This window comes from Magnolia sinica, chromosome 14 (genome assembly GCF_029962835.1).
Source record: "Magnolia sinica isolate HGM2019 chromosome 14, MsV1, whole genome shotgun sequence".
Lineage (NCBI taxonomy): Eukaryota > Viridiplantae > Streptophyta > Magnoliopsida > Magnoliales > Magnoliaceae > Magnolia > Magnolia sinica.
In genome coordinates, this window is record NC_080586.1 from 23,164,212 (window position 1) to 23,185,770 (window position 21,559).

A 21,559-nucleotide genomic window follows, 5' to 3' on the forward strand; every position below is an offset into this window, starting at 1 on the left:
TTTTATAATTTAAAGCCTATAAATGCTATGGAAAGTTGTAAGAGTGTTTGGATTTTTGGATGCCTTGGAATTAAAATATCTTTTATGAAGCTTATTTTTCCATTGTTCTTGGAAAAAAAAAAAAAAAAAGTAGTTACTAAAGGTTGCCACGTATTTTAAAAATTCACTTGAAAAATGTGAGGTTGATGTGTACTTTATAGAACCTTCATAATTTAGATTTTTAACATTAAGAAAAGAATTCTTACAGTTAGCCTTTTAACATTTTTTAAAAATTTATCTCCAAGTCAGATTGTATAATTACCATGAGAATCTAAAGATTTCTATTGAAGATTCAATGCTTTACATCCATGTTTGGGTTACTTTATTCAAGTTGCTAATTCTTTTGCAAAATTTGTAGTAGGGGTGCTAATATCAAACATTTAGCGCCTATTTGGATACCACCAAATAAGTTAATTTTTCTACTTAGAGTAGTAGATAAGTAATTATTTTAGATAAGTAAGTTTGATTTATGATTAGTTATAACTAAAAACTTTTGACTTAAAGTTACTCAATCACTTCAACTATATATATACGAACTTTTTTGAGAACTCATCATATCTGATGATTCTCGAAAATCTGAACGGTCCGCATGAAGCAGAACCTCATGATACCCTTTGGTACAAATTTTTACTTTGATCCAAAACTTCGGTGGGCCATGAAAAATGCAAATAGTTTTTTCTCTTGATTTGAATTTCTCTTTCCTATGGCCCACCAGAATCTTAGATCAGGGTGAAAATTTACCTCCTAAGGTTTCATGGGATTCCACATCTTATGAACCGTTCAGATTCGACTCCTATGATATGTGTGTAAAGGTGCGAACGTGAGTAGGTGAGCATGCCTCTCTCTCTCTCTCTCTCTCTCTCTCTCTCTCTCTCTCTATATATATATATATATATATATATATATATATATATATATATATATATATATATGGGAAAAGGTACTATATGCTCGACCGTATTATACCTTTCATAAGGTCGAGTGTTGGCGGCACGTTATTGGTTCGGATGGTGAAAATTTTAAACAAATGAGGAGATTTTATAGGAAAACGGGAGAAACAAAACCGGTGAAACAGGTTATTAAAATATTCATCCACCTCTCTTATGCATATTTTCTACGAAAGCCTTGCGCCCGCCGTTGAAACCTTCCTAAGGCCCACTATGATGTTTATCCGAGATCCGACTTATTCATAAGTTAAGACATGCATGAAAGAATAGAAAACACAAATTTCAGCTTGATCGAAAACTTTTGTGCCCCTTAGAAATTTTTAATGGTGGGCATCACTTTATCCACTATTTTTTGTGGTGGGTACATTCCAGCTTTGGATTTGACTCATTCTTTGTCTCATGCCTTAAATTGATATCTTCGAGTGGATGAACAGTATGGATATAACACATACATCATGGTGGGTCTAGTGATGTAACCTGTCGTAGCTAATTTGCGTCTAGCTAGCATTGGAGTCCATTGCAACTTTTAATAGGATGCGTATTGCGTCGTCCAAATGGGTAGGGCTCTATGGGGCCCACCATGATGTAAGTGTTCTATCCATGCCATTAAAAGATTTTCTCATATCGTTTTAAGTTATTATCCTAAAAATGAAGCAGGTCCATAACTCCAGTGGACCATAATAAAGGAGGTTGTACTGATAATGACATTCACCGTTGAAACCTTTCTAAGTGTCAGCATTATGTTGTTTTACCATCCAACCTATTCATAAGGTCATGTAGACATGGATGAATTGAAAACACAAATATCGACTTTATCCGAAACTTCTCTAGCTCACAAGAAGTTTTTAATGGTGGACGTTCAATCCCCAACTTGTAGTCCACTTAAGCCTTGGACCTGCTTCATTTTTTGGTTCATATATTAAAATGATTTGAGAAAATCTTTGAACGGAGTAGATAAAACACTTACATCACGTTGGGCCCCACAGAGCCCTGCCAAGACGGAGTAGGACGCGCGTTCCTAAAGGAAGCAGATTGCGTCCTACCCCCGCTCGTCTCTAGCCCAGAATAGGCAGTTCTATAAACGGGCCCACCATGATGTACCTGTTTATCCAAGTCATTCATCCCTTTTTTATGATTATATTAACACATTAACATAAAAATGAGGCAGATCCAACACTCAAATGGACCACACCAAATAATAAGCGTGATATAAGGTGCATTTCTCAAAAAAAAAAAAAAAAAGACTACGGTAGAGCCCACGTAAGTTTTTATGGCAAGGTTTTTGGCATAAAATAAGCGTGAGAGAGATGGAGGTGGAGAGATATTTTAATAACCAGTTACACCCATTCTGTTTATCCAATTTCCTTATAAAATTTCTCGGTTTGTTTAAAATTTTCACCATCGAACGAATAACGTGATGCCAACACTCAACCTTATGGAATGTATAATACAGTCGACCATATAGAACCTTTTCCCTATATATATAGGTTTTCTACTTTTCACACGTTATTGGAGAGAGAATCAAGAGACACAAAGCAGAGAAAAAGCCAATAAGTATGTTGTTTACCAAACATACTCATCTACTTAATAAGTATGAACTAGGATAAGTAACTTATGACATAAGTAACTTATCTTAAACAACTTTTATCCAAATGGGCCCTTAAAAACATTTTATGCATATGATATACATTCCTTTTCTTTTTATTTTTATTTTTGTTTTTTGTTTCCTCAAACAAATAGCCAAAGATGAATGCCTTTAAAAGACTAGGTTTCCTATTTGTCATGGATGAGAAACTTTCCTATTTGGTACTAATCTGTGCATATGGGGCCATAATTGACTTATCTAAGCCATTGATCTAAGGTCTTTATCATGAATGAACCGTGACCACTTTCTATTGTTGGCTTGTAAATACATGGTTAACAATGCAACAATTCAAATTCAATGGAGCAAAGATTAAAAAAAAAAAATTATTTAATTGTTAGCATCTTCCAATTAGTGAGATTTACAAGGCATGACCCATCTATGATGGGGACCAAAGATGAATGGCTTGGACCATTGGCCCAATATTTGGATATTAGGTACTAAATAGGAAAGTTTCATGTCCACAACTAATGGAAAACTGTCTCATTATTTAAACTACAGAAGATAGTTATTTACCTTCGTGGCACCTTTAGTGCTTGTATTTTCTTCTTCTTTTTCTTTTTCTTGTCTTAGATTTTTATAAACTGATAAGAAAATATCTGGAGGAGTTGAAATGAAAATTCTTACGTTCTTGAAGATTTGTGTATTTAATAAAGAGAGATGTGTATCTTTAATAAAGAGAGATGCATATGTAGAAAGAAAGAGGCTACCAAAATACAAATAACATGAAATTAGCCGTAGTTTGGTTATAAGTTGCGAAATTTTCTCCAGTAGAACATACTTTAACAAATTGTCAGATGATTGTTATGTTGTGCAATTTTGGCACTATCCCCACTTTTTCTTAAGAACATTTTCTCCCGCCAATAATGCCGGAAAAATGACGATAATACGAAATTGTGCTGACATGTTGGTCATCTGACAGCCCGTTAGAATGTGCTTTTGCTAATGTAAGACTTCCTCGCTGGGACAAGCACGCCCTTAGGGTTGTTTTAACATATGATACTCGCATTAAGCGAATCAGCCACGTGACAAATGGCTGATGTGTTTGGCTCTCACTTTACGTTTGGGGCCATTTTGATGGCCCTTTTAAAATACATCATTGCACATAGGACTACACTTTCCAAACAAGATACCATTTATAAGTTAAACTGCGCGTGGCGTAAATAGGATGTAATTGCCTTTTGTGCCCTTTCCAAAATGGCACCATAGTGCCAAGAATCTATTTTAAGGGAGGGTAAAATGATATTTTCTTGGAAGGTTAGTTATGAAAAATGATTGACTAGGCTTCAAATGATCAAAATTTAGATTCTTTCATCCAATTTGTCACGTCTTATTGACGATGAAAAGGAGATAATAATATCTAAATAGTACGCTATGAGAACTCCAAAGGCCCAAAAGCACTCAAGTAGACATTGATAGCAATATAACTATGCAATATTTTAAGCAATTGAAAATCATTTAAGTAATTTAGATAAAGTTGCACTCTAAGATAAGTCATAGGCTTTTATTGTTGAAAAACCTACTTTTTACAACCACTTCTCCATCCTTTATTCTACAACTTTCAAACCATTTCCTCTGCCTCACGCATTGTGCTACTAGTTTTAGCTCCTTTTCACCAAATTTGAGAAATTTTAGACTTTCCGAGAAAATGGGACCGTGCGCAAACATGGAAACAGTCCACATCCAATGGAAAGGGAGAAAATGAATGATAGGCTGGAATCCCATCCTCGACTATCGAGGATTTTATACATTCCCATCCATGGTGAGCGATTAGTGGGCCATGAGCCTCATATGCCATATACATTTTGAGAACACGAGTCTTCAAACGTGCAAAATTCTGCATGTCACAGAATAAGATCTTCTTTTCATTTTGAAAACAGGCTTCAAAATATCATAAACCATTCTACCACATCCATAATGACGCAAAAACACGAGTTTGTACTTTGTATTGCTCAGGAAATTTAACTGGATTGATTCATCTAAGATTTTAATAGATGTTTGAACCTTGGATATATTGGCTAATTAAGAGGAGAATTTTAGTTCTACCATGGTGACAAACATTATAGAGATTATGAAAATCTCATGATGCTTTTGTGATTAATAAACTAAACAATGACAATATCGCAAGATTTTCAAAAGCTTGGTAGTTATTAAATTTTCACAATTTTTATTATAAAATTAATGCGAAATATAATTAATTTCAAATTATTCACAGTATGCATACACAGAATTTACAAATATTTAAAAGTTGATAAAATTAATTTTAGATATTTTATTTTCACTGAGATTTTTTTAATAATATCACAAGGAAAACTCTCTAGATGCTTTGTAGGCACATGATGAGGGCTGTCAATGGGGTGAGTTCGGGTCCTATAGTATTTATAAGCATGCTATTCAAATCCGGGTCTCATCAGGTCTAAGAATAATTTTTGAAGACCCAGAGTGGAATTTGATTGGTTCATCTACCTATTTGTAAATCTAGTCCTGAGTGAAAATAACAGCATTTATATTGTCAAGCTCCCTAATGGGGACGCGGATTGTGTCCTACCCTCACTCTCGCCTGGGAACGGACAGGAGCTTTGATTGGCCACCGTGATGTATTGGTCTTATCTACACTGTCCTTTCAGTTTTATATATCATTATAAGCTAGAAGCCCAAAAATGAGACAGATCCTAGGCTCAAGTGGACTACACATTGGGGATTAAACTCTTATGATTGAAAACTTCTTGGGCTACAGAAGTTTTGGATGGAGCTGATATTTGTGTTTTCTCTTCATCCAGGTCCATATAACTTGATGAAAGGTTGGATGACAAATAAACATCACGGTGGGAATTAGAAAAGTTTCAATGGTGAGAATCATTATCACTGCTGCTTCATGTGGTGTGGGCCATCCAACCTATTCATAGACCTGGATGAAGAGAAAAGACAAACATCAGCTCCATACAAAACTTTTGTGGCCCCCAAGAAGTTTTCAACTGTAAGAGTTTAATCCCGGTTGTGTAGTCCACTTTAGCCTGAGATTTGCCTCATTTTTGGATTTCTACCCTGAAGTGATATGAAAAAGATGGATGGACGGTGTGGATAAGACCCATGCATCACGGTGGCCACTCAAAGATACCGCCGTTCCCAGCCGGAGAAGGGCGGTTAATACGCAATCCGCGTCCCCCTAATGGATGAGTTATATTGCACACGTTTTGACATATGTTTGTGTGTAAACAGCTTTGACATGCCTGGGAAACATATATAATTCCGTTACAATACTAATAACGTTACTATTCAAACAAATTAGGTGGCTCGATTTTAAGTGAGTCCGGCGAGCAGCCTGGTTGGTGGGGCCCACCTTAATGCATATTTTGTGTGTGTGTTTGTGTATGCTGTCCATCAGTTTTTTTCAGGTCATTTTGGGGCACGATGCCAGAAAATGAAGTAAATCCAAATTTCAGGTGGACCATGATTGATCATAAAAATAAAATAAAATTGTGCCACAAATGTTTTGAATAAAAGTAATTATTATTATTATTATTTTCCTTTATTTAAGTTTGTATGACCTTATCGAACATGTTGGATGGCGAATACACATTTCGGTGGGTCAAGGAAGTTTTCAATGATGGGAGTTCAATAACCACTGTTTCCTATATCGTGGTCCACTTGAGATTTAGTTCGGCTTCATTCTTAGGCCGTAAAAAAAATGGATGGACTGCATGGATATACTACAAAGTAGGCCCAGCCGACAGCGTGTTGGATGAAGATGGTGCGGCACGTAATCGGCTGGAACCGATACAGACCGGTTAGACCTGACTTTAGCCTAGACCAAAAAGTTGGGACCCGAACCCCACCCATTTCCTAAGGGGTCCAAAGTTGGATCCGAACTCATTAGATAGGAACGGTTCGATCAGATATAGCCTATCTGGGAACCCATTGACAGCCCTGGTTCTTACGAAATCGGATTGCCACTTTTATCCATAGAGTAAACTCTGTCGGGCCCACAGTGAATGTATGTGGTTTATCCACGCCGTCCAGCCATTTTTCCAGGTTATTTTAGGGGTTTATCCAAAAATTGAAGCATATCTAAAGCTCAAGTAGGCCACAAAGGGAATAAAGATTTACACTGTTGAAACCTTCTTAGGGCCTACAGTAATGTTTACGTGACATCCAACTTATTCACACAGACATGGATGAAGGGAAAATACAAATATTAGCTTGATCCAAAACTTCTGTGGCCTTTAATAATTTTTCAGTAGTTGACGTTCAATTCACACTGTTTCCTGTGGTGTGGTCTAATTGAAGATTGGATATACTTCATTTTTGGTATCAAGCCCTAAAAGTATCCTGTAAAATGGATGAACGGAGTGGATAAACTAAATAAATCACAGTGGGTCCCACAAAATTTACTCAGTACTCAGTACGCTTTCCGTTCTGAATTGCAATCCGGCATCACATGTGGTACTTTAGGTGAATCCAGACCATCCGTAGATGCTCCATGATAAAAGTTGGAGCAGATTACACCGTCATACTAAGATATCCCAAATAGTATGATCTTTCTATGGTGGGCCATCTATGTTCATGAACGATCTTTTATGTGGTCGAGTCTTCATTTAATGCAAAGGCGGTTCATTGTCGTGGTGAGCAAGGGACATCTACCGTCCATTTCGAATTTCATGATGCATCAGAACATGAATAATCTCCTGACGTGTGCAGTTGGTACTAGTGGGACACGTCAGCAGGTGATCAGAACCATTGACACTATTGCATGGTAGATGAAGCTAAAATTTTCCAGACTAAATGATCCTACGAATCCAATATCTGGCTTGATTTCCGAACTGTCTCTGTAATTTTTCTTAAACGTGTATTTGTGAACCGCTGATTACATGGTCAGAATCTTTCAATTTGGGATTTTCTTTTTAGGCACTTCTCATCCATGATTAGTTATCTCTTATCAACGGTTTGGATTACTTTAAAATGGCCCCTACCTATAAGAACCGGCGATTTAGGCATGGTTCAGGATCAAATAGTTTTTCACTTGCGTGAAGGTAACACAACACGTATATGGATAAGGACAAGAAGAAAATGTCCAAAGTACCTTCAACAAATTACCGTACGCATCCCATTCACCAAAACGCCCTTGCGCGTCGGCACGAGATAACGCCAGCCGCCATAGTTAAAAATCTCGCGGAAATTTTCTCGTTCCATTATTTCTCGGGATATTTTAAGATTTTGTAACTTTTCTCATGATATTATTAATCTCATGGAAAATCTCGCTGCAAATAACTATTCAAAAATATTTATCATAAATTAATATGAAACTATAATGTGAATTATTTAAACAAATATTCCATTAAAATTAGAAAAATTTTAAACTCCCATGATTTTGAGAATCTCGCCGTGTATTATCGCAATAACCTAGTTTAATAGAAATTCTGCAATATATCATGATGATATATCGTAATACATTATAACACTCTTTACTAGGATTGTACACTAACCAAGTTAGCTTGGTTAGATTGCTCGACTCCATTCGAAAAAGTTCAATTCAACTCGATTTTGAAATTGAGATTGAGATGACTCGAGCTGATTTTTTTTAGCTCCAAAAAATTTCGAACCAATCGAATTGAACCCCAACTTGAATCAAAGTAGTTCGATAACTTGGTTATTTTGATATTGATGTTACTCACCAAGTAGTTGATGAAATGACTCAACGAAGTGTCAGTTGGTGGCGAGGTAAGTATGAATATAAAACAAATACCCTTATATCTTGATTTTGATGTTGCATATTGAGTGTTCGATGAAACATCTGTAAAATCGTTGCTGATATTTTATATACAGTGAGAAAGTCAGAAATTGAAGCTTCATTTCATATGTTTGTAAAAATGTTGCATAGATTAACAAGGCTTGAACACAGTTCGAATTGGCCTGAGCTGTTGACCGATTCGAGCCCAGCTGACCAGTCAGGCTCAAGGACCAAGTCAAGCTAAGTTCAAGCTGGGGTTAGTTAGTTGCCGAGCCGAATCAAGCTGTGCCAAGCTCAACTCGGTGCTGGACTCGGTTCGACTCGTGTACACCTGCAGTGTTTATTAAAAATATGCTACGATACCGGGATATGTTCAAAATCTCGGAGATATTTGTGGCGATGCCATCCACGACAGACGTAGGGATACGTGTAGGAAAGCAAAGGGGACGGGTTTGTCGAAAGAGTTCTTTCTGCATCTGTCGGGATTGATATTCCAGATTGTGTCTCCGTCCACTGAGGCCCTCATGCTGAGTGATCCAATGATCCGAACTGTCCATTATTCGTAATATATTCTTATAAAGTTACATGAAGAAAATTATTGTTAAAATATATCGTTAATATCATTATCTGAATTCAGAAAGATTAAAAAGAGATTTTCAATGGCTTGAATTTATCTTTAAAAATCAAAATAGCATAATGTCTGTATCATTAGCATAATAGATCATTTATAGGAGTAGAGAGAAAATGGACAGTTCAGATCATAGGACCATCTCTTCACACGGGCCAATTGGATGGCGACACATTCTGTACCTCAGTCGCGCCAGAGGCAAAACGATCTCTCGTGCAAAAGGTCGTGGCCGTTCGAACGTAACGGCTAGTGGGTCTCCCTCTCCTCTCACGTGCAAACTCCCACCCCTATGCTAACGTAAAACATTCCTAGCCGTCCATTTGTTGTATCTCACGTCAATCATTTCCCCCACGTCATCACCACCGTCTCTTCTTCGCCAGCTCTAATATGCTGAGAGAACCACCTTGCAACCTTGCTCAAACCTCTTTCCGATTATTTAAATACACCACTAGAGAGGCTGATAGAGAGTGCAAACACCTCTTTTTCACAGTGAAACAGCTAAAACCCAAGGATGGGAATCATTGCAATGCATCACCCTTGGCCTTTTGCATTTGGTATTTTAGGTAAGAAATTTTAATTCTCTCTCTCCAAACCCATTTGCCAATCTCTCTTATTTCAATTCTTGCTAATTTTTATTTAATTTTTGTTGGTTTTTTTGGTAGGTAACATTGTATCATTTATGGTGTACCTGGCACCACTGTAAGCATTTTATTAAATACATTAATGGATTTTTTAGTTATTTTTATTAAAGTAATTAATGGGAATTTTGTTCTCTAGTCCAACATTTTATAGGGTGTATAAGAAGAAATCAACAGAAGGGTTTCAATCAATACCTTATGTGGTTGCACTCTTTAGTGCCATGTTATGGTTATACTATGGATTCCTCAAGACTAATGGAGTTATGCTTATCACCATCAATACTATGGGATGTGCCATAGAAGCAACATATATAGCAATGTATGTTGTATATGCACCAAGGAGTGCCAAGGTGGGTGAATCTCATCTCTCTCTCTCTCTCTCTCTCTCTCTCTCTCTCTCTCTCTCTCTCTCTCTCTCTCTCTCTCTCTCTCTCTCTCTCTCTCTCTTACTGAAAGTGATCCCCCCCCCACCCATCCAAAAAAAAAGCCCCCATATAACAGTCCAACTTTACAAAAAGTGGAAGGTATTGGTTCCACTTATTCACATTTATATAAGGTGGATCTCACACCCAGATCCATAAATCAACTGGCAGACTGAGTTGAGATACTTCGTTTCAACACTTGAGGTATTGGTATCGATCCCTAGCAGGGGTGGCTAATCTCTCTCTCTCTCTCTCTCTCTCTCTCTCTCTCTCTCTCTCTCTCTATTTATTCACTTGTATATATGAGGAATAAGCGGAAGGTGGCTCGGTGCCACTGGGTACATATTTGATAGAAAGAAGAAAGTACACCTACTCAAGGGAGGGCCTCTCTCGCCCTAAAATGGCTATGCAAAGAACAAAAAATGGAGAACAACAAAAATCCCCCATGTAGGAAAAGACCTCCCATTGCTCTAACAGGTTTGGAAGTTAACAATGCGTATCGTAGCTATAAAGATCATACCTATAACCTCTCTTGGGAGAGCAGTGGACAAGCGAAAAAGACGTTCACCTACAATGCATTGCATGATAAATTGTCATGCAAAACCAGCCCTGGACCATGATTTTCAAATCACAAAAGGGAAATCCCTAAAACGTTGGATTCCAAATATCAAAATCTTTCCCCCAGCATACATGCAAGTTACAATGCAATAGGATGTAGTTGAATATTCATCTTTCTTTGCATGTATGTGTACACATTATATATAATAATGGGAATTTTTAGGCCGAAAAAAACTACAGGCAGTGATTGAAAATGCTAGATCTTGTAATATAATAGGAAATGAGAAAGGTTTTCCATGAAACTGAAAGCATTTAGATATAGGGTGAAGCCGTCTTATCTACACTAAAGGAAGAGGTCTGCTACAATGTGTTTCAGTGTATTTTTGTAGAATACATGGGACTATAGTAGTTGGATGTACAGTTATGCATGTTTATTGATCCGAACCATTGACATGAAGAGATAAACAGTTGATGATTTTTGCTTGAAAAATATTCAAGAGTGGTGATCCTAGACTTTCAATAAATGGGCCACAAAGTGCATTGCCCATTTTCAAAGCGAAAGAGTTGAATGACCAAAGTATTGAAATATTCCATTCAAAGATTTTCCTCATGTGGCTATGGTCTGGACATATCCTATAACAATTCATTTGGGCACATTGTAGCAAACCTCCAAAGAAGCCTTTTTATAAACTACTTCCTCTCCTCTCTCACGACTTGCAAACCACTTCCTCTCTCCACTTGCCCATTTTACTAGTATAGATATACACTTATGTTTTAGTTTTTATTAGGTAACTCTTAATTAGAAATTTTAAGGTTATTACTCTTCCTTCTAATGTAGTGCTTCTTAACATCAATGATGGAGATAGTGGATGTATATCTACCTTAGAGAATTTGGTGTGATATAACTGTCTTATTTTAGTTATTATTATTATTATTATTTTTTCAGACAGGTTGGTTAGTTTCATCAAGATTACTCCATGACTATGCAAAAAAGAGAGGGACTAAAGCAAATTCCTCCCAAACAAATAAAAGACCCATCTTCTTTTCGATTGGTGGAAATAAAAAAGTAATTGAAAAAATGAACTTGATTTCCTCATATATCACATTTTTACTCATTTGCAAAAGAATTGAGGATTAAGAAAATTGAATTTCTTTTCCCTAAATTTCTTCAGATTTTCTTTATTAATTAAATGCCATTTCCTTTTCTTTGCTCAAACCTAAAGAAAAGAAATCTTTCTCCACATTTTACTTTTCAAAAGTGATGTTTTCCTTTTCTTTGCTACTTTTCCTTAGTGGCTAGTTAGGGTCCACCTGAAGGTCAGTTTAGTTAGTGTTGTGGACAGGTTTCCACATGTTGTTGAGATGAGTAAATATTCAAGAAAATGTTAAATACGGAGAAAGTGAAAGGATTCATTGCAAGACAACAACGAAAAACTGTGTAATTATCACAGTAGTCATGGTTCTCCTAAGCTCTAATTATCTACCAATAAGAAAGAGAATCAAAACCAGAACTGCTTGTGGTCTTTTGAAATCTTGAATAACCCTGTTTGGTAGGTGCCTAAAAATAAGTTCGTCTTAATTTATTTAATAGTAATATGTATTAGAGATCTCTAATAGATGTTACCATTAACTAAAATGAGATAGACTCTTTATGTATTAGAGATCAAGGTCTCTAATAGCAATCATGGTAAACTAAAATGAGATGTACTCATGTTTAGGCATTTACCAAACAATAGGCTCTGGAAAAAAAACACTGCAAGAATAAATTGACCATATTTGTAGATTTCTTGCTTCGTGCGTAATACACTGCAAGGCTAGTGAGATGCACATTTGCAAGGGACTCTCGAATGTAACAGCAATTATAGAGTAAAACTATCCAACTATCTGGGGTTGGCTCTTTGGATTATGTTTTTCAATCACTTTGGCTGCTTGAGATTCGCATTCGAGAAGGCAAAATAAAAAACAATATCTCAATGTACAAGTAAATATATACAATTTCCTCTCTCTCTCTCTCTCTCTCTCTCTCTCTCTCTCTCTCTCTCTCTCTCTCTCTCTCTGTTTTGCATCTATAATTATTTAAAGATAATTTTAGTTGTTTAGCTGAAGAAAATTGGGGTTAGATAGAAAAAAAAAATAGAAAGGCCTTACTCAGCCATTCTCAATATATACCATTAATATCAGCCGCTTTGCTACAGTTACCAATGGCTAACATTGTCAGGTAGGATTTTAAATAACCAAGTTTTTTTTTTTTTTTTTTGAATTCCTTGAAGGGAAGGCTTTCCTCCCAAAAAAGGCCATAATTTCTTCTTTAATAAAGCTAGTTTGTTGTTTACATGGTAACTGGTTGCTCATTAACTAAAAACGAAAAAAAGAAAAAAGGAAAAATAATTGAAGTTTTTTATTGTCCCAATCACAGTGTCTTTCTCCCTATCCAATTCAAACGAAAACTCATAATTCCAGAGACTCTTCCAGAAAATTACAATTCCATCACACAAATAAGATAAAAGAGTATTTCTTTTCAATCAGGGCTTTGTTTTAATCCCTGTATGATTCCATGCATCCAAATGTCCTTTAACTAGCCTTTTGGTCGTGGGAAGTATACAACAGTATTTCCACTTCCACTAAAATATTAAGATATTTTAATATTTTGGTCGTGGTTGTGAATTTTGAAATTTTGATGGAATGACATATATATACAGCCCAAATTTGTTTGGTCGCCACCGCAAGAAATACCATTTTGGGGAGTAAAGATGAGAAATACCATAGTATTCCCCATAACCAAAAGGCCTACAAATATGGAACATATCATGGTGCATTTCCTTCAATTGTAAATATTTTTCAACGTTAAGATATTCTTAAAAATGTTTTGGCTATTGTTCTACTTAAAACATGCCCTGGGACTAGTTGCACAAATTGAAGTGTTTGTTAGAAAGGGTTATATGTGCAATCTTTTCAAACATTGTTAGTATTTTATTTTATTTTGTCACACATTCAACTTGTTGTTGCAGATATTCACATCTAAGCTGTTGCTTTTATTAAATGCGGGCGCATATGGGTTGATATTGCTCTTTACACTCATGTTAGTAAGGGGCCCAAGGCGTGTCTCAATTGTTGGATGGGTCAGCGCCGCATTCTCCGTCAGTGTATTTGCCGCACCTTTAAGCATCATGGTGAGCTTTAGGATCTGAATTTTGTTTATGATTTATTGAATAATTGATTAATTTCAGTGGTAATGTATTGCAGAGGCTAGTGATAAGAACTAAAAGTGTCGAATTCATGCCATTTTCGCTGTCCCTCTTCCTAACATTCGCTGCTGTGATTTGGTTCGTTTACGGCCTCCTGTTAAAGGACTTGTTCATCGCAGTAAGTTTCCAATGCAAAATGAGGTTTTGAGGTCTTGAAAAGCTTACCATGATGGATGTAAGGATTGTTACAAGGGTGCAACTTGAAAACTAGTGGGTTTGGGTCCAAAGTATAAACCCATGGGGTACATCAAAGTCCAATGGTTTAGCCTGAATTACTAAATGGGTTTGGTTTAGGCCCTTTCAAAATCAACTTGACTCAACCCAACCCTAGATTTTAAATGGTCTTATTTGGGTCATACTGAAAAAGGACCCAGCCCAAACCCACCCATGTTAGGCCCACGAAAAAGTCCTTAATTATGCACCTGGATTTTTTTATTTTTTATTTTTTCTTTTGGGCTAGACTATAGAGATAGTTTTACCATCTTTTTTAAAACATGGTTACCCAATCCACTACCTCTGAGAATCCGAACCTTGCACGAGAATATACCAATCCAGTTACCCTAACTACCTGATTTTACCTGTTGAATTTGGATTGCCGGCCATTTTATTTGTTACCATCAAAATTTATAGCCATCAATTCTAATTTCTATACCGTATTCAGACCCTTCCTAAACCTGATTAATGTGTTAAACAGGTTAGGTCCAGCTCTAGGAGGACCCACACCCGACCCAATAAATTAATTGGGGTCGGCTACTTTTTACTTCGACCTGATTCTAACCCAATTTGAATTTTAATGGATTGGTTCAATGTTCATAATTCTTACCCAATTCTTAAATGGGTTGGGTTTGGCACCCATTAACCCGACCCAACCTGACCCATTTGCACCCCTAGTTCTAATGGTAATGATGCTGGAATATTGTGTATGTGATAGTTTATTGGGATACAAATATATAACACATTTTAATTGTTTTCTTAAAGCTTTGTTCATTAAGCTTAATGTACAACGTCATTCTAAATGCCCCTCAGTTCATTTAAGTGAGTCTTAGTGAATCTAAGTACAAAATGTGAAATGACTGAAGCACTTACACTCACTGAGATGCACTTAGACACATCTAAATGCATACACATTGGACATTTGTCTTAACATACGGATTTGATCATCTCTTCACAAAAGTAATGCCTGTTATATATAGATTTTTTTTAACATTATATCATCAAATACTGAAATTCCTTTTTTTTTTTTTTTTTTTTTTTTTGGGTTCCTTGCATTCCTGCTTTCCGTTCCTCATGAAGTGGCCTTCTTTGTGTTTTCTTGATGTGCACACTTATCATCCCTGATGTACATGTACCATTTGTTTGTGGTGATCAGGACCCTTGATTAGGTCTACCCTTTGGAAGGAATGGGTCATTACAATGTGATTGTGGTAACCATTCCATTAGTTCTGCTAAAAGAGAATAACTAAAAATGTGAGCAAGTATCAGCATTCTACATACAAATTCACAAAACTTGGATGGTGAGAGTTGCCCTCAATCACTAAGATTTTAGGCGTATGGACCATCCACATGGTGGCCTAGGAGATCCTTGCTCCAAAATCACCATGTACAATGGTCATATCAAATATCTCTTTTGCATTACACCAATTTAAAACCTTCCATCGAACCTCTCTAATCAATGTCCTTCAATTGATCTTAATGTCATCTCTAACATCTGTTTGTTTCCATCATGATCCTTTCTTAGGTACCGAATGTATTGGGATTCATGTTTGGATTTGCTCAAATGATTCTATACATCATTTACAAGGACGTGAAGAAAGAACAGAAGTTGCCTGAACAAGCTGTGGGTATTAAGTTAGGTACATTACTGATTCTAGATCAGGTGAATCCGACCGACAAACAGCTGGGGCCCACAGAGATGCCCATCGAGCTAACCGAAAGCCATGTATGAAGTATCCCATCAGCAATTGCCGATTAATCCTTGAGGCGATCACATCCACCGTTCAAGTTGCAGAGCTCATTCCTTCAATCTGAAGTTCAACTCTACGATTCCATGGCAGATTGCTGTACAATTAGAGAGAGAGTGTGTGTGTAATATGATAGTTACACCCATCCACGTTGAGTTTTATACACCCATTTTCATTTTAGGAATTGAAATAGTACACTCTTGTAGTTTTTCACTTCTCAAAGTGGAAAATTGGGTGTATGCATGGGAATCGAAAATGGGTTGGTGTAAATAGTGTCTAAATAGCTTAAAAATATGTGAACGTCATTTAAATAATAATACGTTGCATTTTCTTGTGTTCGAGTTTATATATATGTAGCTTCCATTAGCTCAAATTTGAATTTGAGTGCATGAAAGTGAATTCTGTTTAGCCCCATAGGTACCCACTCCAGATGCATCTGAGTCGTTCATCAAGGGGACCACGTGTACACTGAATGTAGACGTTACTTACATTACGTTCCTTTTAAAACCGTCCGTATGTGATCTAGATACATTGTATAGGTGTGTTGTGCTTTTATAGGTCTCAACTCCAACCGGTTAGATCATAGGTTGCCGTCTGCGCCCAGTAGATAACTTCCACCCTATCATGTGCATACAACATCTAATCCGTCCAATAGGTTAGCTCCATAGTGAAGATTACCTCATGAAAAATTCAGCCTTATTGACCAATCAAGTGGCCCACACTTGTATTTTATTATCTATCAATGGCTAGGTATTGGCTTCTATTGTGTGGCCCACCTGATGAGATGATGGGCCGATTTTGAACAAGGTGGTATTGATGGAGGGGCTAACCTATTGGAAGGGTTGGATGTTGGTCGCGCACACGAAAGGTTGAAACTTAGCCACTGGGTGGACTCTTTTAAGTTATGGTCCAATAGGTTGACTTATGTTTATATGGGATTTTGACCGCACTGGTGGCGTCCTTGTATGGTCAAATTCCCCAAAGGGATTCAAGCTTTCAATTATTCCGAGGGTGGCCTTCTGACAAGCTTTGAAAATTCTTTCAGACCAAAATGCCTTGTCCTTGGTTTAGTGGTTGTAGAAAGTGACATGGACGGAAGCCTTTTTGGGCATGGGAAAGGCCCAACTCGTGAGAGGGCCCAAATATCAGTCTAATCCAGAGCTCGTGTGGGCCACATGATAGAAAATTATGGTGACAGTGTCACCTACTATTGAAACTTTCTAAGCTCACTTGGATGTATGTTAGAAGTGGACACTGTCTAAGTTAGAACTTTTTAGGCCCACAACGAGCTAGCCGAAAAGGTGAATAAAACAGATCATCCCATTGTGGGCCTTAGGGTATGGTACTAATGGCTAGTATTTCATTTAGTAGTAAAGGAAGTAAACATATAACATGACAACTACGACCCATATATCAGGACAACTACGACCCATGACAACCACGGCCCATATAACATGACAACTACGATCCATATAATAGCACAATTACGACCCATATAACAGGACAACTGCAACTCATATAACATAACAACTATGACCCATATAACAGGACAACTATGACTCATACAACTGCAACCCATATAACAGGACCACGTGACCCATATAACATGACAATTGTGACCCATACAACTACAACCCATATAACATGACAACTGTGAGCCATACAACTACGACCCATATAATATGACAACTACGGCCCATATAACAGGACAACTACGAATCATACAACTGCGACCCATATAACATGACAATTACGACCCATATAACATAATAACTACAACCTATCACAACCACACTCATATAACACGAAAACCTCAACCCTTACTATATTACAACCATGACCCATCTAACGTGACAATCATGACCCACATAACATGATAACCACGATCTCAACCCTTACTACAGTACAACCATGACCTTAATCCGTAGCCTTTGGTTAATTTTTGGTAGTGTATGTCGTGAACAAGTACAATCTCAACCCTTAACACATCACAACCCTAACCTTTAACACATCACAACCCCGACCCTCACAACTGAAAGTGCCCTAGTTTGTCAATTAATGTGAGTGTTGAGTTGGCTAGACAGAGAAGCTCCATAGGAAGATCAATCAATCGTCTGCCTCAACTGGATGTGAGCTCGAACTCGCCACAGGTAAATCTTAGCCTCACATCCCATGTCCCAAAACACTAGGTAATTAAATCCCTTAAAATTGATTAGAATATCATAGGGTTTTTTAGGTTAGAAAACTTTTTCAAACTTCAGAAAAATCTCTAAGTTTTCTACCTTTGTCGATTTATTGATAAATGATTTGATGAAATCGAACCTTGTTGTCGATGTCCTCGAAGCTCACTCGATACTATTGAATTGAGGACATAAGATGTCCAGCAACCGCATATACTTCCGGATGGAATTATCGATGTATCGATAGCTGTATCGATATCATCAAAATTTGAATCTTGAGTCTATCGAAGTTGACTCGATAAAATCAACATCACATATGTTGTGTCCAAGTTCTGCTAAGGCAAATTACAAAATCTTCGATATATCGAAGTACTCCTCGATATCTTCGGAATTCAAACTTTGATGATATCGAAAGTCCTTCGATGATCTCAGATTGGACACTCTATTTTCTAGCAATATTTTCAGGTTGTTTTATCTTGGATCGAGGGTCACTTGATAGAATTGATATTCAATATTGATGATATCGAGGCTAGATCGATTACATCAAGAATGAACATATGTATATACATATTCTCATTAGCATATAACATGTAGGTGCACAACACATGTGATAATCGACATTAAATGGTCCAATATAAAGAGAGCACCATATCAATATTAAGAAGGTGCTATAACAATCATAAGCATAACCATCATATGTATATCACAACACTCGTATCGATGAAATCAGAGTTCGAAATCCGATGACATCGACGCTCGTTTGATTTCCTCGACCAGTTGGCAAAAGGTTTCAAAAGCGTTTGACATTTGAGTTCGCGTCATCGAGCGGCCAGTCGATGTTATCGAGAGTATACGCTTGATGATATCGACTCTGCTCGATAATATTGAACTCTCTCAAAAATGTGACTGTTTTATATCCGTTGGAACCTTCTGCCTATTTAATGAGAGCTTGCCCTTGGTTGTTGGATAAAAAAAAGAGAGAGTACTTTTGTGTACTTAACCCTAGATCATATACCCTTAGCCTTTTTCTCTCATGAGAGTTCATCTTCCAATCCACCCTCATCATTGACATTCAATAGAGTGAATTGGGGAATGAACTTCTGCATTCAAGGATCCTCTAGCTACCACCTTAATAGCAAATCATTAAGCTGGGATGCCTTGAATGCATAGATGATTGGAATCGCTCTATCTCCCTTATAGGTAAATATTCAATAGAGTAGGATTCCATTATAACCTTAACCCAACCCATCGCCATGTATTGGTACATCTTCTGAGTTATGGATTAAGGAAGCTGAAGATTCTTCCTCAAATGAGGAGATCTTCAACAATGTGCTGAAAGGGACTCATCTTCTTATCTGTAAGTTATTAAAGTCTAGAGGACCCTTGTGATCATTCATTCTGTAGGATTGACTCTAAGGTGTTTCTCACCCCTTGTAAGTCCTCGTAAGAGGCCTCCTGCAGGAGTGTACGTGGTGGGTGCTTTGTGTTAACCCTTGCTCTGTGGAAAGTAAAAACTCTTAGGTCCTTGTAGTAGGTCTTTGACCAGGGTGGTCTAAAAGTTGGATACTTTGTGTTGACCCTTGCTCGTGGGAGCATAAACTTGTGAGGTTCCTTAAGTGGATCATTGACCAGTGTGCCTAAAATTGGGTGCTATGGATTAACCCTTGTTTGTGGGAGCATAAACTGTTAGCCTAGGTGTAGGTTGTACTGGTTAGAGGTGAACAATTTAAAACCTCTGGTTTGAGGTGAACCTCTTATGAAACCTCCTTAGTGAAATCCGGTACACTCAAGGGTTGAGTGTGTCAGCCGGGAGTGGAGTAGACAAGTAGTCGAACCACTATAAAAATGACTGTGTTTGTGATTGATATTAATTCTTAATTACTTGTGTGATTTCTTTAAATGCTTTCATAATTGAATATCTAAGATCACACCTCACACACAGTCACATCCATCATAATCTATAAAATATATCTTATTCACCTGTCAAATAGCATTATGATTGGATCCTCTATTTGGCTTGGAAGCCATTAGAGTTACTTTGAAGAAATCCTGATTCATACATATCTACTCAGGACAAGTTTGATAGGATTTTAAATAAACCATAATTTTTTTAAATAAAAGTCCTATTCACCCCCCTCTAGGACATATTGGCATATTCCTACTTCAATTAAAGCGGTCATTATCACAATTTCAATTGATATCAGAGAGGGTCTCTCTTAAGTGCTTTATCGCCTAGAGAGTGATCTTGACTAAAGTTGGAATCATGTCCAATGTCTCAAAGGGTGTGACAGATTAGAACAATTGCCTAGTAATCCATACTGCTCTGAAAGCTGACAATAGTTCGAAATGGTACCTTGACAGTGGATGCTCCAGACACATGACTGGTAATCAAACTCACTTTTGTGAGTATTCAAACTTTGATGGAGGATTAGTCACATTTGGAGATGGTAGCTCTACCAGAATTATTGGACAAGAAACAATAAATGTACCAGGCCTTCCAAAAATCAAACATGTTCTTTGTGTAGAAGGGTTGAAACATAATCTCCTCAGTATCTCCCAAATCTGTGACAAGGAACACTTGGTCACTTTCTCAAAGGATGTGTGTAGAATCTTAAATCATACATGAAAGTCTCTCATAAAAGGTTTACGCACTAGTGATAACTGTTATGTTATTGAAAGTACAAGTGAGAGTGTGTTGTCCACAAAGTGTAATATGGCTGTAAAGAGTGAATCTAAACCATGACACTAAAGGTTGGGACATATTCACTACTGAAATTTAGCTAAGCTTAGTTCAAAACACTTAGTTAGAGGTCTTCCCAAGATTAGAAAAGAAGAAAAAGTTGTCTGTGGGGAATGTCTAAAAGGGAAACAGATAAAAGTTGGTCACAAAAAGACAACCACCATAGCAACAACAAAACTTTTGGATTTACTGCATATGGACCTGGTTGGCCCAACCAAAGTAGAAAGTCATGGCAAGAAAAGATACTTCTTGGTGGTAGTAGATGACTACACCAGATTTACCTGAGGCGCATTTCTTCGAGAAAAATCAGATGCCTTTGATGAGTTTGTAATTTTGGCAAAGCGACTTCAGAATGAAAAAGGATATTGCATAAATTGTATCAGAAGTGATCATGGTGGAGAATTTGAAAATGAGCGATTTGAAAAATACTGTGATGAGAAAGGTATTCGTCATGAATTCTCCGCCCCAAAAACCCCACAGCAAAATGGGGTTGTTGAACGGAAAAATCGGGTTTTGCAGGAGATGGGGTCGGTTATGCTAAATGGAAAAGATATGGCAAAGAGTTTCTGGGTAGAAGCTGTCAACACTGCCTGCTACATCATAAATAGAGTATATCTTAGAGCAAGTCTGAACAAAACTCCATACAAACTATGGTACGGAAAACAACCTAGTGTGAAGTACTTTCATATCTTTGGCAGTAAATGTTATATCTTGAGAGACAGAGATCACCTAGGAAAGTTTGAGTCCAAAAGTGATGAGGGTATCTTTCTGGGGTATGCCTTGAATAGTCGTGCTTATAGAGTGTATAATTTAAGGACTCTTATTATTCAA

At 37.1% G+C, this 21,559-nt stretch overlaps 1 protein-coding gene across 1 annotated transcript in view; it reads left to right on the plus strand.

Annotated features, from left to right (window-relative positions):
- The window catches only part of LOC131224920 (bidirectional sugar transporter SWEET9-like), a 42,028-nt gene extending 26,041 nt beyond the window's left edge, over positions 1 to 15,987 (plus strand). Inside the window, exons 2-6 of the mRNA XM_058220359.1 lie at positions 9,647 to 9,683; positions 9,777 to 9,972; positions 13,611 to 13,772; positions 13,846 to 13,965; positions 15,586 to 15,987. Coding sequence (XP_058076342.1) covers positions 9,647 to 9,683; positions 9,777 to 9,972; positions 13,611 to 13,772; positions 13,846 to 13,965; positions 15,586 to 15,792 — 722 coding nt within the window. The 3' untranslated portion in view covers positions 15,793 to 15,987. The remainder of the gene's footprint in view (positions 1 to 9,646; positions 9,684 to 9,776; positions 9,973 to 13,610; positions 13,773 to 13,845; positions 13,966 to 15,585) is intronic.
- The last annotated feature ends 5,572 nt before the right edge of the window (positions 15,988 to 21,559 follow it).